Raw genomic sequence first — 21084 nt, forward strand, 5'->3', positions numbered from 1 at the left:
CTGCCATCCTAGAGCCCGACATCGATATGTCAAATGAGACAGGAGAAAAAGAAATGAACATGTGATTATAATCAGTGATTTGAATATTGATAGATAAGATTTGAAGAGTCTGTTGTGTCATATCACCTTTTTATGAAACTCTTTATTTTTTAGAGTTTTTATAAAACTCTAAATTTAGCTAAAATTATATCTAGTCTTTTAGAGTTACTCTAACAAGAGATGAGATAGCGAGCTGGCGAGCTGCTGGAGACAGCCGAGAGTAGAGATAGTAGAGGAGACTAGAAACTCCATTAGGCCTAGCCCAGAGTCAGCTAGGGATGCCGCCCGATCCACTACGTACTGAAAGCGATCCCGGCCCATGAACGCTAGTGGGTTGTAATTCGGCTTACCCAAGTACCCAGCCGTTCCTCCACACCTCTGCACTACCCGAAACCCACGCCCAACGGCCGTTTCCCGCACCCCCTATCCGGGAAGGAAGAAAGCCAGAACTCACCCCTGCTTCGTCTGGCGGCGCCGTTTCCCGCACGCGATGCCGTCGACGGCGGAGGATTTCCCGGCGATAAGGAAGCTGGGGAAGCTCTTCCGGCTTACCGAAGTGTACCTCTGGTAAGTCTCCTGTCTCCCCTACCCGCTTCTCAGCGTAGGGTTTGCCGTTTGCGAGGAGTACGTCTCCTCAAACTACTCTCTCTTCCTGCAGGGACGATTCGTATGGCGCTGGACCTCACGATGGACAGAAGAACGGGCGCTCGGCGGAGGCTGCTCTCGTGGTACGGTCTCTGACCCGCTTTGGTGTAGCTCACTCTTAAGCTTTCTGAGTTGGGGGTGCGCTTGTGCTTCGACTAGTAGATGGCTAATTTCGTCGGGCTACTGGTAATTTCTTGGTATCTGCATTGTCGAGAAAGAAGGCCCGACGCATAATTTCATGCTTGCCCAAGAGTCTACTTAACACAAGGAATTGGTTTTGTGGCGTGGTTTGTGCATTGCGCCCAAACTGTAGCCTGTACAAAATGTTAATCGTCGCGTGCATTTTAAACAAAGTTTTGTATTATACGACAAAATACCCTCGGCACATTTGTTACAGACTACCGATAAGTGCATACCTATTTCTCCTAGTTCTATCAGGAAATAATCCTGGACCTCGAAATGACAGCCTCGTCTGGCTAGAACCCTACTAAACATTTTGAGTGATCACTTTTCATTACTCATTTTCTTGATGAAAGCACATTACTGACATGGAAGTTTGCTACATAAGACATAACACTTCCTTGTAGTGCTTTATTTAATTATTGACCGATGATCTTTTTGGAAAATTAAGCTGTATTAAACAATTGTAGCTTCGGTGATGATTGTTGGATTAAGCATTAGTCTGCTGCAGTCCTCTTCTTGATTCTGATATGACAGTTATTTGTTGATTAAAATAATGATGGTTTGCTTTACACTTCGATCTCCTTTGAGAGGAAAACATGTGAAGGTGTGGACTAGATCATGTATAGACCAACAGCATTATCTTATTAAAACACTTCTAAATAACTTAGCAATTTCATAACCATTTTTACACTTCTGAGGAATTCATCTTGTCGTGAAAGAGTCAATTAACTTAGCTGCTTAGCAGACTGTGTCAAGCTTATTACTTGTATGTTGTGCCCTACAAATTACTATGAGGTTTATAATGTACATAGCAATTTGACGACCTTCAACTTTTCAGGACTCTCATACAGATAAAACATGCAATGAAGCATCCAATAGCACTGACAAAGGTTAGATGTATTTTTCTTGTATTCTAGTATCTTCCTTGGTCAATTTTCTTTACAGAGGATGTTACAATGTACTCTACTTTTTTTGTGTGGAAACAACCCACTAGAGAAAAAAAATCACTTCATTTGAGAAATCTTAAGAATCTGAACTCTGAAGCTCAGCATGCTTCCACACCACCACTTTTCAGGCCACTGTCTCTTCATTGGAGTAAATGACGCTTCTTTTAGAGAGAAAGAGAGGGGGGGGGGTCTGTTTATAATTGAATCAAGAGATTTTATTGGTCACCTGATTTCTGTTGCATGACGTGGGACCTGGATAGACTTCAGATTTGCCTTAGTTGATAAGTTCACCGGCACTAGTGAAAGAAAAGTATATGGTACAGGTACTCTTATGAACAGGCAACCACTTAGCAATTCAGCATCTAATAGAGAAGGACCAAGTCTTCAACTAAAGTCACAATATACCTTTAGTACTATTAGAGGGGCTGACCCTCCTTGTCTAGTGCTTGTGAGATCATAGGAGATGGGGCGTGGTGGTTAAGATTGTGGATCATATTCGCCAAGCTCCCAGGGTCAATGTGATTGAGGGATGTGGTATGCTACTTGTGAAAGGGTTCAAAAAGGCCAGGATGACATTGTTCCTACATTCCTGGAATGGGGATGACACCCCCAGGACAAGGAAGGTGGCACAGTTCCACGTTCCTGGTGACATGTTGTGTATCAAATGGGAGGCCAAATCACCACGGGATTACTCTAGGAAGGGAAGATGATGTTGATAATTTGAGTCATTGTTGCAACATCTGTTCATGGTTTCATGCCTCATTTTATAAGTCATATTGCCCACACATAACATTGTAATAGTAAAATCAACACCAGTTATTTTACGTTTTCCCTTGTATGTCAACCGATTTCTTACTGTGTATATGATCTGTCTATCAATAGGCCATTTCTTTGTTGAAGATTTGGAATTGGTCAATCTCATGGGTTCTTTGGGGCTTCCTGTTTCATTCAGCACAAGTAAAGTGGTCAGTTGCTCACATAGTGTGACACCATGTTACTGTTCCCTACCGGTTCCATTGCTTAATTCCTTTATGCATTGCAGAACAAGAACACATGCAACAAGGGAAAGAAAAAAGGAAGACAAGCACCGCTCAAAGCAGCAAACACTCAAATCAATGATGCTGTGAGGATATGTATCAATACTGAAGATAGAGAAAATTCTGTTGAATCATTGGATGCTATGGAGCAAACGCACTCATGCAATTTATTTGTGACACCACTGGGTCAAAATGAACCCTCCCGTGATGACACTGACAAGAGGCTTAGGGAAGACAGCTCTTGTGTTGAAGAACAAGAAGAGTCTGGCTGTAGCACCATCTACTCTGCTGGCAAAGCCCCTGGCTGTGATGCTAAAAATCATCTCACTGAACTTGGGGCTTTTGAGCTTTCTGATAACTTGGCCAACTCAGCAAAAGAAGAATACTCAATTCAAGAAAATCAAGCTTATGAAAGTGTGTTGCTAGATTCTGAAGAGATGTCAAGGAATGACTGTGTTGATGATGAATCTACACATTCCTGTGTTGGCATTTATCAGGATGAAAGAGTGTCCACAAGGGGAGATCAAACATCTGAAGAAACTCTATCAGTACCCCATGATTACAATGATGTTGGCAGAGAAGCTAGTCTAAGTTTGGCAGAGCCATCATCTATTGATGAGCATGCACAAAGCTCTGCCAACAACTTTTACTATGACTATGGTGAATGGAGGGTTATCTGGGATCCATTCTATAATCGGTATTATTTTTACAACATCCAGACACAAGAGTCCACATGGTGTCCTCCTGAAGGACTGGAGGATTTTGCATCATATTGTAGCCCAGATACCACTAAAGAGCTAGCTGAACTGGGATCTCAGTGTTCAAGCATGGCACCACAAGAGAACAGTAAAAACCCTAGTCTCGTCCTTTGCAGTTGACATTACGAATAGTTATATGCACTACGATAAAAACTTTCTACAATATGTAACACTTGAGCATGTGGCAATGGGTGTAAACATTTAATAATAAGGTAGTGAAATCCATTACACACAGTATTGAATTTTGCACTACAAATGCTGAAGGAGAAACCTAAATTGTCAATGCTTTTTGGTGACATTAATTATTGCCATTGATTTCCTGCTTGTAGGTGCTTCATTTATCTGTCTCCAATTTACTCATATGCTAGCTTCTTGTTTGGGACTAAAGGCTTTGCTGTTGTTTTAGTATGTCACACATTTCTCTTTAATCTCACCATCACAGATCTGGCTACTCATGTCAATCATTTAGAAGCACAGGAGCAAGATCACTGCATTCATGATTTATCTGACATTCCTGTTGAAAAGCCAATATATCAAAGGTAGGGAATACCAAACTGTACAATGTTGAACAAGTTATTGTTTTTTTTTGTTAATTCTGTTCATCTATGCAGTATGATAACTACCTCTGACAAAGCACAGCACACTGAAAATAAGTACAGCGATTCAACAACTACTGTGTTAGAGATGAACCAGGAAGTTGCTAGCACCAAAACGAAAAAGAGAGTAAGGAGATCTCGATCGTGTAAGGCGATAATATATGGCATCTGCTTTCTAGGAGTTTGTTCCTGTTACAATTTTAGGTTGCGCATTTACACAATAGTTTCTTGGTTTCTTTGAGCAAATGCAGCTTTGCATGACTGCTACATTGCCTACTTATGTCTAGGTAACTTTTCTTTGCAAACTGCAAAGTTATGTCTAGGTAACTATGCCTTCTAGAAAACCTCCTTGTTAGCTATGTATTAGTGAGACTTGCCTAATATTTATTTTCTTGTGGTCCGTTCTTGTGCTCTTTGTACATATTTGCCAATAACCATTTTAATTGTTCTACAGATCATTCATGCCAAGACATGGCAGGGAACGTCTCTAATGACATCATCAAGTACTGGGCTCAGCGGTATTCACTTTTCTCACTTTTTGATAGTGGTATAAAGATGGATGAAGTAGGGTGGTTTTCAGTTACGCCAGAGCCAATTGCAAAGCATCATGCATCTCGTGTGGGTGCGGGAGTAATGATTGATTGTTTCACAGGAGTTGGTGGAAATGCCATCCAATTTGCCAAAAAGTACGTCAATGTTATCTTGCAATTGAGTTATGTGATGGTCTAATGTATCATTTGCTTGAACACTTCCTGTTTAGTAGCAACTGTTATTTTTCTTATGTCACGAGAATGCAATGGCTATATCACCTTAAGCAGTATGCTATGTCCACTGTCCAGTTTAACTAAGGCATCTGCTTCCAGTAATATGCAAGGCTCTTCTTACTTTTGCTGTTATTTAATATATGGAAGTGTCCTTACGGAGGTGTTATTGTGGACATTTTGAGCATGTTCATCATGTCACTTGAGTTAGTAGAGCCAGCCTTAGTTGTTTGCAGTGTAGGTGGATTTATTTTATGTTATCAATGTTTCTTCTACAGTACTAAGACTATTGTTCCACATTAACTATGTCTCCTTTTCCAGGTGCAAGCATGTAATTGCAGTTGATATTGATCCACAAAAGATTGATTGCGCGCATCATAATGCATCCATTTATGGAGTAAATGATCACATAGATTTCATTGTAGGTGATTTTATACATATAGCTCCTCATCTGAAGGTAATGCCTTTTTCTTGGAATTATTACTTTTAAGTTTCTCAACACGTCACTTCTATTAGCTATATGTTTTTGTAGCTGTTTGCGAGAGTGAATTTATTGTTGACATTGTTCTCATTTGCCCACCCATTTTAGGATAGGGGCTTGGTACTACAAATATCTTGATACTTCAAGTCCTACAAAAAGAAATTTATGTTTCATATTTTTTCCATTTGAACGTCGAGATTTTATGGTCCCATGGAGTTCTCCCTATTTTTCGATGATGCCCATCTTTTGGCAGTACCTTCTTTGTGTACACAATAAATGGGAGGATATTTTCTGCAGGGAGAAACTGCTTTCATGTCGCCTCCTTGGGGTGGCCCTGACTATGCCAAAGTTGATGTTTATGATATGAAAAGCATGCTTATTCCTTGTGATGGGTTAGTTCCTTGTTTCTATTTTAAGAGAGTAATTTCTTTCAGTTTGCACTCACTGATGTTTACTTACTTTGTGAGTAAAACGCACCAGAGATCCATTAACCTTTAAGGAGGTGTTATCTATGTCCATCAACACTCAAACTGCATTTTTGGGTTCCTAAACTTTTTAAGTGATTCACCGGAGTTCCGTACCCCTTCGTTTATATTTGTATTTTGCAGAAACCTCACTCTGTTTTATTTCTCCTTCGCATGTAGGGGTGGTAATGGATCACGATTCAAACGTTTCTCCACGATTCGTTTGAGCCCTTAATTAATTTTAGTACAAAAATAAATAGAAATAGAGATAGAGCCTGATCCTAATATGATTTGATCCTCAAATTTTATAGCGTAGAATTTAGAGCCCATTACCATTTACCACCCCTATTCACATGCCTACCCCTCTCCATCTTCTGGATTGAATGTTCCAACCTAATTTACACTCGTAGTTTCTTTGATCTGCCAATCAAATCCAGAGCCTAATTGCTATAACATTAGAACGAACACGCCATATTACCAGAATACTCGATGCAGATATGGATAGAAGCGAGGCGCTAAGCGCAGCCAGCCTTGGCTTCTTGCTCTGCAGGCCGATCAGGGCGCCAGCCAAAGCCAACCATGCGCGCACGTGACTGCAATGCTACTCTCTCTTCGCCTTTGCCATCGTCGTCGCAGGATGTTACGTTGTGCTTATGCTGGCTCCCACGAGTGCCGCCGCCCAGAGCGAGCTGAGCGCACGCAGCCACTGCTTGTGGTTCACGAGCGTGAGCATGCCCTCACCACCTGCTGCTGCGCCCTTGCTGCTTGCTTGCTTGCCGGTGGTGTACATTATGGACGGATTAAATTGAATGGATTTACCTGTTCCAGAAAAAGATCTGATCGACGATGGGATGCTATCTTGTATGGCTCCGGATCAATGAAGATTAATGGAACAACCAATCGAAGGCTCAGAGCAGGCTAGTTGGTGCCCGGAAGACTCTGGCCAGAAGATGGAAATGGGTAAGCGTGTGAAGGAAAAAAGAAATAGAGGGGGATTTCTACAAAAAACAAACATAATGAAGAGGTATGGATTTCAGGTGAACCACTTAAAAAATAAAAAGGGCATACCCAGTGCCGTAGGCTTCCCGCACTGTGCGGGGTCGTCTGGGGAAGGGTATCTTTAAGCGTCAAGTCTTACCCGCATAATATGCAGAGGCTGGGGCTCGAACCCGGGACCTTTCGGTTATAGACGGTAGGCTCTACCGCCGCACCAAGCCCGCCCTTGAACCATTTAAAAAATTTAGGACTCAAAAATACAGTTTGACAGTTGATGGACCTAGATGACACCTCCTTAAAAAATTTAATGGACCTATGGTGCATTTTAATCTTTTGTTGATCGACTATACTCAATGTTGAACTCTTTAGGTACTCTCTTTTTAAACTCGGAACCATGATAGCTTCAAGAGTAGTGATGTTTCTTCCTCGCAACATTGACCTAAACCAATTGGCGGACATGTCCTTGTCTGTGGATCCCCCGTGGGCAGTTGAGGTAAGCCCATTTTTGCTGATTTTGTGCCAAGCTGACGTTTCCTATAGATGTCACAGTGGTCTCTCTCTCTGCAGGTCGAGAAGAACTTCCTCAACGGAAAGCTGAAAGCCATAACAGCTTACTTTGAAGAACAGGATCGTTGAACCAAGCATCGGCGCTGGTGATACAAATCATCTTGTTAGCTATGACTCACGACAAATTTTTGTGGTGACCCTAAACAGAACCTTTGTGTTCGGAGACAGAAAGAAGCGGTTTATCATCTTCACCGAGCATAGATAATTTATTTGCAGAGATGAGTCATTGGTATCATACAAAAGCAGCTCAGCTTATCTCAATTCACAGCAAGTGAAACTGTCGAAGGAAAACTACAAGGCTGACAGTCGAACGCGTGGGAGTTAGCTTAATTTTGCCTTATGATAAGCAAGCATGCTTCCTGGTTTATTTCATACAGCTACTAGTAGTTTCAGCTGCAACAGTTGTGCGTTGGTGTGCGTGTGATTCTCACATATCTGGTCCTGCGGATGTGAGTGATGCAAATGTATGTGTCATCATCCCATGTAAGGGTTTGTTTGTTTGCTCTCAATCTATGTAGATTGAGTGGGATTAAGTGAGTTTAAATCTCAGACAAGTCAAAAAAAAATGTTTTCAATCTCATCCAATCCACATATGATAGTAATACCCGAGTAAGGCTTAGATGTAATAGTTGGAATAAGAAAAACAAGTCAGCCATTTTGAAGTTTTGTCCTTGGAGTTCTATTAAAAGGCATTACTGATAAATCTCCAACAGATTTGCAGTTGAAGCAACATGTGAAACATATTTATCATGTTAAAACAATTTGCCTTAGTATTCGATTATGCCATGAAATCTGACATTTCCTTACACATCCCAGTTTATCATTGTCAACTGTCTTTAGGAATGTATTGTATCTGCTGTTTTTACTTGTATATGTATGTTATTTTTTGTCGTTGTATGTATATGTTTTATTATAAACATGGCCACTAAGGTTGTTCTATTCGTTAAAATAACACAGATCTATAAACGACTAAACAAGCTTCTTGGGATAAAGAATCATATGGAGGCTGGATTTTCGAGGAGTCTGGTGCACTGTTTTGCTAATGATCAGCCCCCCCCCCCCCCCCCCTCTAAAAATAAAGAAAATACTGGATTTCCTGTTCATTTATTACATTCATATGTAAATGCTTCTGTCCTTTTCTATATCTGGGCTGGACTTTTTGTGTGCTCGTCACTCAAGTTGGTTAGTGTGGTTAATTTTATTATGCTCCGTGCTCTTTCCTACCGAACTTGGTCTTTGTTAGTATCATTATCAGTCAGTTATATTTTCTCCTCTTGATGCTTCATCTAATCTATTTTTGCAAAGTTGTCATGTTATGTACTATATGATCTTTTACAAGGTTTTTGACTTTTCAAATTATTGTGTCGTATATTATTTGTACTCAGATTGTGCTTACAACTTTAGTTTATCTATACTTTAAGGGGTGTTTGGTTTCTATGGGCTAATTTATAATCCCTTCATTTTATTCTATTTTCGTACCTAAATTGTCAAGCACGAAAACGAAAATAAAGTTTTAACTTTTATATTTAGCAGTTTATACACTAAAATAGAATAAAATAGATGAAGTAAAAATTAGTCCTCAGAAACCAAACATCTCCTAAATGTCTAGTAATAGTCGCCTGAACTGTAGAGCGCCCAACACGCGCCACCCTGATTTGGTGTCTTAAAATGGCATGTGTATATAGGTGGAATGGGTTTGACGAGACTGTAACTACTTTTTCTTAATTAAATTATAGATGGACTTAACTTTTCTATATGCATTTTAAATATATTTTTCTATATTTTTGGTGGGCTGAGTTACAGTTTATGTCAATATAAATTACAACAGACCGAATCTAAAATTTTATTATAAAATGTATGCACCAACCGTTGACTAAAAAGATAAAATTTGGACACCTACATTTTAGCAAGTCACCTGCTAATATATATCTATACTAGGTAAGTGTCCGTGCGTTGCAACGAAAACATATAATAATACGATAACTTATATATAAAATATGTGTTATACTGTTATGAGAAAAAGTTTCACCTGTCCTATTTTTATCAATATGACAACAGAGGATCAATATAAGGCCTTGGCATGGCTTCAGAAGTTCAGATTAACGAATTATGGAGCAAGAGCAACTATTTCTGGTGTTTCAGTAGAAAGAATGGGGATATGTGTTTATCTCTCTCATACATGTTACACAATGTGCTATAGAATGACACCTCTAGGCCGCTGCTACAACTACAGAGAATAAATTATGGATCATGGGTGCCCTACTAAGTTAGCTACACGTAAAATCTGGGGCGATTGACCCCCTAATGCTTCATCTTGGAGATCTCACTAAAATACACCTTCCGCACAAACCGAGCCTTGATAAAGCTCGCGATCTTCGTGTCCTGATCTTTAGTGCAGACAACTGCAAGGGAAATTATTGTGCCGGTCAGCAAGAGTGGAAAATGTCAGCAGAAACACAAGAATGGAAAATTATATGATGTGCAAGTAGGACGGCACCCTATTTAACTAAAGGTGTGTTTGGTTCAGTTTTCTGAACCAATTCGTTGCCAAAAAATCTAAAATCTCACACAAACGGTACAACATCAGAATAGATTTTTAAAAGTTTATAGATTTCTCAAGTTCAATTCAAAATCACCATCTACCCCAAATTTTTCAGATTACTATTATTCATGTTACAACTATCACTCTTGTAGTATCTACCATTGATAGTTGTTTTAATCAAATATATTTTAGCTTTCTCACAATCCTCAGCTCGAAACAGATTTTCATGGCTCACAGTTGGATTCATATTTTCATAAATCTATAGGTGTGAACCAAATAGACCCTAAAACATCATGTTGTAATGTTCCAAAAAAATCATCACAAAAAACATGTATGCAACACACCTAAGTGCAACAACACTAACCTGCAGGAGCGTTGGCGTAGGCTGGACTCTTGTGTGTCTGCAATGTGGAAACCTGCATTGTAAATGGTTAGGTAAATGCTTCGCTTAAAAATGGCAGTAAATGCTTCACTAAAAATGCTTCCACGTGCTCATGATCAAGTAGGTTTTATGTTCAATCTGCAGTTCTACACAAGTGCGATTCATTTTGATACTCATTTCTATTTACTTTCAGAGCTCGTGCTAACTGTCATAAAGTGCAATGCATCTATGACTGCCAATTGATATTGTGCTCCTGCCATAAAGTGCACTGCATCGTGCTAACTGTACACTAATCTGTGAGGATCTAAGACCAATATTTGTTTACGTTTTCTCCTTTAGTATCCTATAAAAACAACACGCCTAGACAACCCAAAAAATGTGTCCCAATAGGAATATCAGATTCTGACGCTGGCAGCAATCTCGAATGATAATATTTTTTCCAAACAAGCGAGGTCCCTAAATAGAAGCGGCAACAGATAAAAACTAAAGATAAAAACTAAAGAGTACAGATGATTGGCATCACATCGGGAATGAAATATGCCTAACATATCAATTTGCATATTAGATTATTTGCTGAGAACAATAACGAAAACATATTTAGTTGTTCATCACAAGTTACCTTAGATTTTGCTGTTCAAGGTCCTTTGGGTCTTCTTTCTGCTAGAACATACAAGGGTATTTCAGATTTGCAAACAAGGAAAAGCAAGAACTTCAATGATACATCATTGTAAAACCAAGTTTCCGATTTAAATAAAGATGATGCTTGCGGTCAACACATTCACAAATGTAAATGTGTGAAATCGTTCAAACATAAGGCTTATGTGGTCATGCTCAGGTAGTATGTACAGACCTAAAAACAAGGTATATGACAACAGTACCAGCCACTAAACACACATGGTTAATCACTAAAACAATTCTCCGATTAACCAGGAAAACTATAGCAGCCACTAGAACTATACAGGTTTCTACCAGTAATTGCTTCACTAAAAAATGCCCCCATGTGTAAATTTTCAGGTGGTTTGTACAGACATAAAAACAAGGGTATAGGACTACTTCTTGTGCTAAAATAAAAGCTGGCACTAAACAGTGTATCCAGTTCATCAGGAAAACAGTTTTAGTGATTAATCACTAAAACAATACCCATGGTGCAAATTATCTGATTAACCATGTACATACCAGTAATTGCTTCATAAAAAATGCCCCCAATTTGCTCATGTTTAAGGAATATGTATAGAACTAAAAACAAGGGTATATGATAACAATACCAGCCACTAAACACACATGGTTAATCACTAAAACAATTCTCTGACAACTCCTATAAAAAGATAGCAACCACCAGAAATAAACCGCCCACGACATCCCTAATTGTAGTCACTAAAAACTGGTAGCAGTAATTGGTTCACTAAAAAATGACCATAATCACGAAAACTATAACAGTCACCAGAACTATATAGGTTTCATTAGTAATTGCTTCACTAAAAAATGTCCCCATGTGTAAATTTTCATGTCGTATGTATAGACCTAAAAACAAGGGTATATGACTACTTGCTATGCTAAAACAATAGCTAGCACTAAACAGTGTATTCAGTTAATCATCCAAACAATTTTGTGATTAATCACTAAAACAATACCCATGGAGCAAATTATATGAGAATAAGATCTCGTCGTTCCTATTGTGAAGAATATACTACTACCTCCAGTTTCAAATTACAATTTCAAATTACAAGTTGTTTAGAACATCCACAAGGTAATTGCGAAGAATATACTAATTGCTCTAGTTTCAAATTAGAAGTTGTTTAGAGAAAAGGTGTTCCTTAATAGTCTAGTTTTAGAAGCTACATCCAACTGGTAAACATAAATTGCAGAAACCTTTTATGTGGAAGCCTCCGTCATTGAGTCTGTCCCCTTTAGCTGTAAGTAGTTTTCTAAATATTGTTAGTCAGGCTTAGTTGTTTGAGACTCTGTTTCCATTCGTGACCATGGGAACTGTGAAATGTGTAGAAGATGCTCATGCTCATGCATATGCATCGAATTGTTTTGTAAAGTCATCTTAATGCTCAAACAGTTTTTTTATCTGCCCCAGCTGTACACTGCTTTCTGAATTATGTCATTTAGGCTTAGCTGTCCGAGATAATTTCATTTGTGATGAAGGTAACCGGAGCATCTGTCCTTTTGTTTTAAACATAAATATTTTGATAGCTTAACTTGTGCGTCATTTTATCATGTACTAACATGGTATATAGATGGCACTTAGCAGTAACATTCCTGACTTATGTGATTGTCCTGTTAGAATGCTTCTGCAATATAATGGGCTTATGCTAATCTGTTTGGAATCCCATGATGAATAACAATTATGGATGTTGGGCATTTTGTATTTTTATGATGTAGGCTTAACATATTTTCTTCTCTGCTCAGCCCTGCCGGTGGAGACCTCTATTTATAGCTATAATCCAGCCATATCTAGTGAACTAACAGATCTATTCCTATCTCTAGTGCTTATCCCCTTAACAGATTTATTTTCCTATCTCTATTTCTTTGATGTTACTTGCTGCAGGTGCTATCCCCCACTGATGCATTATATGACAATCACTCGAAGAATCAGATGCTAATTAATTGTTTTATACTTGACCATTGCTAATTAAGTACTCCATTTTTTATACTAATGGTATACAGACACATTCTAGGTAGCTGTTTATTTACAACATTCTGATCAAGGTCAAGTACTCTATTTTATTAGCAAAATAATTGAATTGTCTTGGAACATACATTGTATTCTAATCCAAGGAGTTTATTGCATTACATTTTGGTGTAATGTTTCATGTTTGTAACTTATGCAAAATTGACAATAGTGCTTCCAGATATCTAGTTATTGGTTATTAGAGATCATGTTGCTGGTGAATCCAGTGTTTCTTTTGACACTCCGAAGCCCGAAGCAACTGTCTCTGTTAAGCGGAGAAGGGTGAAGCGAGAACTTGAAGTAAATGGGCAACATCATAAAAAGCAGGTGCCTCCTGACTGAACAGATAGGCTTTTTTATGAAAAGAAGCAAGTTCCATGTGTTTCTCATTTTTTTTCTTTCCTTACGCTCTGTACCCTTGATTTAAACTGCTTGCTTATTGAACCCTTGCTCTTGGTGCATTAGAGATGAACTCAATCATATCCAAGGTTGATGGATTAGAGATGAACTCAATCTATTAGCAAAATGAGAAAAAAGCCTCTAGAAAGGGGAATCTAAAAGTCTTGCTGCAAACATGGGTATTGATTTGAAACAAATTCTTTGATTAGAAATTTGCACAAAACAGTGATGGAAAGTAATTATAACTTGATCCTATGGTGATTTTATAAGCCTAATTTAAAAATAAACGGTCGAGTAATAAACAATTAGTGATGTCTTAGGGATAATAGACCAAACATATTAAAGCTATCTAGTTTCTTACCTGCTGCAGTCCAACAGTTGCCTCTGCTCTTCAACAGCAAAAAATGGTTTTGAGTTCACATTAAAATAAATGAGTAAACCGTACACTAAACCCACTGCATATTTCATAACGTCATAATTTCTATAATCCACAATTCCAGTAGTTTATGTAGCACAAGAAAGGAGCAGATATCATACATATGTACAAATGGTAAGCGAAGGCTTAGAAAATTTAAAGCTAACTGTAAAATAAGACATCAATGATAGCCACCAGTCAAAGCCGGAAAAAAAGAAATATTCAAGTCAGAAATATCAAAGTTAGTCTCATTATGAAAAGATGAAGATACAAATAAAGTTGGTGAACTCAAACCTGAAATTAAACTATTCATGTGGAGCTTTTCATTTCAACAATGAAGCTACTTATTATTGGCAGAATGTTCTTATTCTTATCATGCATTATCATCAATCCCTAAACAACAATACATAGGTGTTTTAACTTTTCTAGAGGTCTAGACAATACAACACCTCATTAGTCAATAGTAATTACCCAAGTCAATAGCAAGGATCTAACACAATTTTGTAAGTTTTAGTCCTTCTCGAAGTAGAAATTCATTGGAAAAATATGAAGTGGACACTGAATCTAAAATGAACATGACGTGTTCAGACCTTAAGCTTGGCCAAGACCTCAGGTGCAGTCCTCCCAGAGACGCAAATCATGAAGACGAAGCCAAACTTCTCCCTGTCTTGGGCATTTCACTCTATGAGCTCCTGCAGCGGGTGGAAGAAAAAACAGTCCATACTTTATATATGACATATAAGGAAAACTGAGAGTTGATGTAGCCGTTGGGCCATCAAATCCGTGGTTGTGGAGAGCGCTGATGATTGCTCCTCCTTGCTCCACCTAAACCAGAAAGGAAACATAGATTACCAACACAGTGACTGGCACATTAGATCTATTGGCGAGTAGCACTCGCATCCGCCACCATGTGCCATGGCTGGCGTGCATGTGTGCCTGTCGGTTTCTGTGTTGCAACCTACCACTCAATTGGCAGTAAGCATGAAAAAACCCTAGTCAGCACATGGAAGCGGGGAACAAAGAAAATCAAGCAACGAGAAGTCAAGAGTTGCAGAAATAGAGTAGATCGAGAATGGGAATGGCTGAAGTAGGGACAACGAATTCAAGCAACGATTAGTCAAGAGCTACAAAAATGGAGTAGATTGAGAATGGGGATTGGGGCAACGAATCCAAGCAACGAGAAGTCGAGAGCTGTAGAAATAGAGTAGATCGAGAATGGGGAGCAGGATGAGGTCACGGGTGGCCGGCGGGAACGACGCCACGGGGGGTGTAGGGTCATCCCTGGCGGCCGTGAACTGGGGCTAGGGCTCATCGAGCGCGTGTGTCGTGTGTGGTAGAGGCGATGAGAGGGGTGAAGGAAGCCCAGGAGAGCCGAGGAACACGCCAAGAAGCGTCGGCGATGAGATTTATGCTCTGTGAAGTCGTCGAGCCACCAAGGACGGGGGCGACGTGGGGGGTGGCGGCGCAGAGGCGAGGATTGGGGTGGCAGGAGCATGCGCATGCGTGGAGAAAGGTGGGCCCAGCGAGGATCGCAGGGCATGGACGGTGGCGTACCTGGAAGCACCGATGGAAGGGCGAGGAGTGCGGGGAAGAGACGTACCTGGACGGGCGCCGATGGAAGGGTGAGGAGTGGGGGTTAGGACCACGGAGGCGAGAATCGTGGAGGCGGGGAAGAATGATGCCTGTTCGAGCTCGGAGAGCGAGGTTTGCGCGAGCGAGGGCATGGTGTAGGAATCTGGACGCCCACTCTTGGCTCTTGCGGACGCGCGGTGGGGGAGGCGGCGAGGTGAAGCGGCGTTTTCTCCGTAAAAATTGACCGCGGAGATCCCTGGGGAGGCACCATGGATGGAAGGGCACCCTGGGAAGGCGGGATCGCGGGGGCAATAGAGTTGATTGCGGGGGCACTTGCAGCAACGACGCCATGGATGGAAGGGCACCCTGGGGAGGCGCGATTTCTCCGTAAAAATTGACCGCGGAGATCCCTGGGAAGGCGCCATGGATGGAAGGGTTTCCTGGGAAGGCGGGAGCACGCTGGCGATGGCAGGCGGGGGCAGAAAGGCAGAAAGCGGATGCGTGCGGGCGGGATGGCAGAACAGTGCACCATCCGCCTGTGGACGCCTACATTAGACACTTAAGTAGTAGTAGAGATATAAAAATTATGTTTAGGTATACGCTAGTTTGAAAACTCTAATTTATTTGGGATCTCTGTCTTTCTCAGAGTGAGCAATCCCAGGATTTGTCGTTTGAATAAGGCATTTAGATATTTAGTGCTAGTTTGGAAACCACATTTTACCAAGAGAAAATAGAAATCCCTTGGAAAAATTGGGTTCCTAAACTAGCCCTTATAGAAGTTTTTTTCCCGCTAGATTTATCTTTCCTTTTTTTCTAAACAAGGTTATATATTAGAAAAGCAAAAACAAGTCACCCTGCTGCTCTGCCTTTTGGAGCCGTACAACTTGCTCCTGAGCTAACATATGGAGTATACAAGTTGATGAGAGGCCATATGCATCAGTAACCACTTGCGAGCTGTTGGTACCGTACGGTGAAATGCATGCAGCACTTGAGAGCATTGGCCCTGGATCTATCCATCTCTCGGGATGTGCTTTGCTTGGATCTAATCCTTGACTGTTATCGTTGCCAAGGACTCGTATACTACCTTAATAGTTATATCATTGTCAGTCAGTCAGTCAGTCAGTCAGTCAGTCCGTCAGTCACCATCATCAGAGATACTCTCCCACAGCAGAGGGCATCGCCAATCATGTGCAGTAGTGTGACACCCTACACCCCCATGTGATGACCTGACCCCCTCCCAGCTTATAGATAGCTGAACTACAGTAATGGCTCTGTTCGACCTGAGTCATGGATCATTTTCACTTCTCAGTCCTCACCATCTGGACTGAAACCGCTACACAACCACAGGCCCCTCCCCCTCGCCACGTCATCGAGATACTTGGGTCCCGCGCACATACGGAAGCAGAACCCCCCGTGCTGGCCAGTGGGCCACCTTCTGCCCACGAACGAAGAGCGGCGCGATACGTGGGCCCAGCAAGATCAGGGCCCGCCCCGAAGCACCCAGGCACCTTCGTGCTCGTGCCGTGCCCGTGCCCGTGCCCGTGCCCGGCGCATCGGCGTCTCCTCTCCTCGCGCATTTCTCACTCGACCACCACTTCGGCACCGCAGCGTCCGAATCCCTCCGAACCCCGACCCAAGCGCGCTGTCCGGCGGTCCTCATCGAACCCGCCCTGATCCCTAGCGCTCGCGTGCTCCACTCTACCTACGGAGGGAGCCCGCCCAGCCGGCCGCCTCTGCGTTGGTCCTGGCCGCGGCCTCGCACGCAGATGATGGTGGCGGAGAAGCCGGCGCCGGGGGTGTTCCAGGTGCACGAGGCGGCGGACGACGAGCAGGAGCCGGCGTCGCCGTCGTCGCCACGGAAGATGCACTCGCTGGACTTCGAGCACATCGGCGCGCTCGCCGCCGTGGCCGAGTCGCTGGCGCCCGGGAGCAGGTGGCGGAGAGCGCTCACCAGCGCGCGCTTCGTCATCTTCCAGGCCAAGATCAACGTGCTGCTCCCCTTCGGCCCGCTCGCCATCGTGCTCCACTATCTCTCCGGAACGCACGTAAGAACCCCGGCCACGCACTTCGTTTCCAAATCTTCACAATCTTTTTCTTTTTCCTCTTTTTTTTTTCGCCAACCAAGTGCACGTACACTCTCTACTTTCGCGCGGCCGCGTTTGAATCTCTACTGACTACTGCCAACCTCGTCTTTGTTCCGCTGCATTAGTTGCCGTGCACATAAGCTGACCACACTTCACCTTCTCTGTTTGCTTCCATCAAATGCGAGCTCCACAGCAAGGATGGGTTTTCCTTTTCAGCTTAATCGGCATTACCCCGTTGGCCGAGAGACTGGGATACGCGACCGAGTAAGTGTCAGCAAGATGGTGACTTTAGCTCCCAGTTACTACTACTACTTATGCTAATTCCTCGATCGTTTGCAGGCAACTTGCTTGCTACACTGGCCCAACAGGTGTGTTCTTTGCTCCCATGCTGTGCTACATTTCCTAAACAAATATTAGCTTTAATTAACATCTGCTTAGTACTTACTATTTAGTAAAGATGTAAAACCTTTTCTTTTCCTTCTAATTGCAGTTGGGGGGCTACTGAATGCTACATTTGGAAATGCAACGGAAATGATTATATCAATATACGCACTGAAAAATGGGATGATTCGAGTCGTCCAGCAGTCACTACTAGGCTCAATACTGTCAAATATGCTGCTGGTTCTTGGCTGTGCTTTCTTTGCCGGCGGTCTTGTCCACTCCGACAGGGATCAGGTCTTCAACAAGGTAGTTTATTTAACAAAGTCTAGATTTCTTAAACACTTCTTCTATGATACACTTTGTGTAATTTCTATTGACTCGAATTTATCATTCCAGGCATCAGCTGTTGTAAACTCAGGACTACTGTTGATGGCTGTCTTAGGCCTTATGTTCCCAGCAGTGCTTCACTTCACGCATTCAGAAGCGCAGTATGGAAAATCCGAAGTAGCTCTTTCAAGGTTTAGTAGCTGCATCATGCTTGTGGCCTATGCTAGCTATCTGTTTTTTCAACTGAAGAGCCACCGCAGTATGTACAGCCCAATTGGTGATGTAAGTAGCTTAACATTAAATCTTGGCAAACATCGGAAACTGGAAAAAAATGCATGCATGAGGATATGTATTCATTGATTGTACAAAAAATAACCTGGGCCACTTCTCTGTGTAATAAAATAATTATATTTGTCCGGAACTATGCTTTGTTAGAAGTCTGGAATTCTGGATCAGGTTGACGTAGGTCAGCTGTAAAGCAGGGCACATGATAAATGTAATGCAGTTAGCAAGAAAGAATAGCAAACTATTTGGTTCTCCTGATTTTTCGTTTACTATGGACACATCCATTTACAGAATGCAATCATGGGAAATGTTTTAGTTAATATTTATCTAGGACATTTATAACTAGATCCTAGCAAGTGAGATCATCGAACATAAATATAATCATTTCATATATTACATTACGCTTTTGTGATATGCACACTTCAAATTCGAATTTCTACTTTTCACAACAGGAAGAAGAAGCCACTGAGGAGGATGAGGATGAAAAGGAGATAACACAATGGGAGGCCATCTGCTGGCTTTTTATGTTGACTATTTGGATTTCAATACTCTCAGGGTACCTGGTTGATGCCATTCAGGTACAGAAGAGCTTGCTGACAATTACTTTCCTGTGTTCTCTCCCTTTTGTTCGTAATAACTAGAAAAGAGGACCAAGTATATCTCTATTTTACCTCTATATAAATTTCTATTTTTTGAACCATGTGTCTTCAACATGTCATAACAGGGTGCGTCCGAATCATTAAACTTGCCAGTAGCCTTTATTAGTGTTATTCTGCTTCCTATTGTGGGGAATGCTGCTGAACATGCGAGCGCCATTATGTTTGCCATGAAGAACAAATTGGTAACTGTTTGCTCCTTTCTTTTTTAAAACTTTTGCAATTTTGACAATGTGAGTTTGTCTTTAGCCTCATTTTCCCATGACTACAGGACATTACATTGGGAGTTGCAATAGGTTCATCAACACAGATCTCCATGTTTGTGGTAATAATACTTAGTGCACCAGATACAAGTACACAGCTCTGGTTTTATAAATTCTTTTGTCATTAGCCAAATCATGTTTTAATCAGTAGACAACATATTTTTTTGACTTTTTTTAATAACTGCATGTTTTTTCCTTCTTGATCTGCAGATTCCATTCTGCGTGGTAATTGGCTGGATGATGGGGCGGGAAATGGACTTGAATTTTCAATTGTTTGAGACAGCGACTCTCTTTATAACTGTACTAGTGGTGGCATTCATGCTACAGGTATGCTTGCAGAACAAAGCAACACCCTTTCTGTTTCACAGCCTATTTTGAGTTCTAATATTTTACAATTTCCAGGAAGGCACATCAAACTATTTTAAAGGCCTTATGCTCATCTTGTGCTACCTCATAGTCGCTGCAAGCTTCTTCGTCCATGTTGATCCTGATGCAAGTAAGTACCTTGGTATTGTTCTGTCAGATGCTGACAGCAAACTGAAAAAAAAATGATGGGTCGATGGAAATGCAATAACTTAAGCATTTGGATAAAAAAAATAGTCAGGCTATTGCTTTTTTCCCTTACCATAAAGGGCCATAAATGTGGAAGTTAATCATACCATTTGTAACTAACTTTATTTATATATGATATTGCTTTCAATAGACATGATCGTTTCAAATCAGGATGCTTTCGTTTAAATCCTGCTACCTATAACACAAACTCAACAGAGGCTGAACTAAGACAAACTTCAGTTGCATCTGGTGGATTGTCTAGAAAACAAAATGCTTGATTTCAAAGTGTCTTATGTCTAGGTTATTTGATTTGCATTCATTCATCCGCATCTCCTAAGTATCCGCTTGGTTGGCCTGAAGCAGGTGAGAACTAGGTGAAAAATCTGCAATACAGCATACCTGTGAACAGAATGGAGGGGCTACGACCTAACTGCAGAGTTAGCAAATTGCGTAGATGAGGTTCTGCAAGAGTCCTGAATTTGGATGTAACTTGTTGGCAGAATCCCGGACCGAGGGTTTAACTCGGGCTCTCAAGATTAAGGAGCTGATGCAGCTTTTTTTAGGATAGCAACAGCATCGCCCGTTGAGGAACTGTAACTTTATGCGGCGATCACAGAATTTACCGTTGCATTTGTTCACAGTTTTTGATGTTGCTGTGATGTTACGGTGTTACCGTTGGTTGGTACGATGATGTTAGAAGGGCTCCAACGGTTCCCGAGGCTCTCTCCCCCTCGCCATGTTCCGTGTACATGTAGAAAGAAACTTACTATATTTTGCGACTTGAAACACACAAGATTTTTAGACCACGTTTGTTTACTTTTTATATTATCTAAGAGACAAATAAACAACATAAATTATTATTATTATTTAGGTAGATTATATAATCTATATATCTAGATTATGATAGTTTATGAGCAGATCATTAGGTTCTTATATCAATAAGCTAGATTATATAATTCTAGAGGGAAACAAATAGAGGTTTAGGCCGTATTTGTCAACTCTCTAGAGTAGATTATATAATCCAAGTTAAATAAGTTAAGAGACAAATAAACAACATATATTATTAGAGTAAATT

General features: G+C 41.1%; 2 protein-coding genes across 6 annotated transcripts; both read left to right on the forward strand.

Moving 5' to 3' along the window:
* Window positions 1-416: 416 nt before the first annotated feature.
* LOC100277845 (uncharacterized) lies at window positions 417-8054 on the forward strand. Of its 4 annotated transcripts, XM_020549612.2 has the most exons (13): window positions 419-606; window positions 698-767; window positions 1706-1757; window positions 2697-2779; window positions 2857-3697; window positions 4052-4148; window positions 4221-4332; window positions 4660-4723; window positions 4858-4891; window positions 5288-5423; window positions 5745-5839; window positions 7277-7400; window positions 7475-8054. In XM_020549612.2, the coding sequence occupies exons 1-13, from the start codon at window positions 530-532 to the stop codon at window positions 7541-7543; spliced, it is 1854 nt and encodes a 617-aa protein (XP_020405201.1). In that variant the 5' UTR covers window positions 419-529; the 3' UTR covers window positions 7544-8054. The 4 variants fall into 4 exon arrangements, 3 of the variants coding, with proteins under 3 accessions (XP_008671703.1, XP_020405201.1, NP_001352942.1); XM_008673481.4 differs by lacking the exon at window positions 7475-8054 and adding an exon at window positions 6740-6871 and having other exon boundaries at window positions 417-606; window positions 4221-4351; window positions 4660-4891; NR_158707.1 differs by having other exon boundaries at window positions 458-606; window positions 4660-4891; window positions 7475-8031.
* Window positions 8055-16928: 8874 nt separating this feature from the next.
* Window positions 16929-20797, forward strand: LOC103636002 (vacuolar cation/proton exchanger 2). Of its 2 annotated transcripts, none has more exons than XM_008658365.4 (11): window positions 16929-17506; window positions 17739-17809; window positions 17885-17913; window positions 18036-18232; window positions 18323-18535; window positions 18991-19116; window positions 19263-19379; window positions 19466-19519; window positions 19668-19784; window positions 19860-19953; window positions 20370-20732. In XM_008658365.4, the coding sequence occupies exons 1-11, from the start codon at window positions 17228-17230 to the stop codon at window positions 20381-20383; spliced, it is 1311 nt and encodes a 436-aa protein (XP_008656587.1). In that variant the 5' UTR covers window positions 16929-17227; the 3' UTR covers window positions 20384-20732. The 2 variants fall into 2 exon arrangements, with proteins under 2 accessions (XP_008656587.1, XP_008656596.1); XM_008658374.3 differs by having other exon boundaries at window positions 16930-17506; window positions 20373-20797.
* Window positions 20798-21084: the final 287 nt, after the last annotated feature.

The sequence above is a fragment of the Zea mays genome, chromosome 1 (genome assembly GCF_902167145.1).
Source record: "Zea mays cultivar B73 chromosome 1, Zm-B73-REFERENCE-NAM-5.0, whole genome shotgun sequence".
Lineage (NCBI taxonomy): Eukaryota > Viridiplantae > Streptophyta > Magnoliopsida > Poales > Poaceae > Zea > Zea mays.

Excerpts from the sequence above, each read along its gene's own strand:
- LOC100277845 (NM_001366013.1), top strand. The coding sequence starts at position 530 with ATGCCGTCGACGGCGGAGGATTTCCCGGCGATAAGGAAGCTGGGGAAG. Across the intron at positions 3,698-4,051 it reads CATGGCACCACAAGAGAACA|ATCTGGCTACTCATGTCAAT; the intron begins GTAAAAACCCTA and ends TCACCATCACAG. Across the intron at positions 4,892-5,287 it reads GCCATCCAATTTGCCAAAAA|GTGCAAGCATGTAATTGCAG; the intron begins GTACGTCAATGT and ends CTCCTTTTCCAG.
- LOC103636002 (XM_008658365.4), top strand. The coding sequence starts at position 17,228 with ATGATGGTGGCGGAGAAGCCGGCGCCGGGGGTGTTCCAGGTGCACGAG. Across the intron at positions 17,810-17,884 it reads AGACTGGGATACGCGACCGA|GCAACTTGCTTGCTACACTG; the intron begins GTAAGTGTCAGC and ends GATCGTTTGCAG. Across the intron at positions 19,520-19,667 it reads CACAGATCTCCATGTTTGTG|ATTCCATTCTGCGTGGTAAT; the intron begins GTAATAATACTT and ends CTTGATCTGCAG.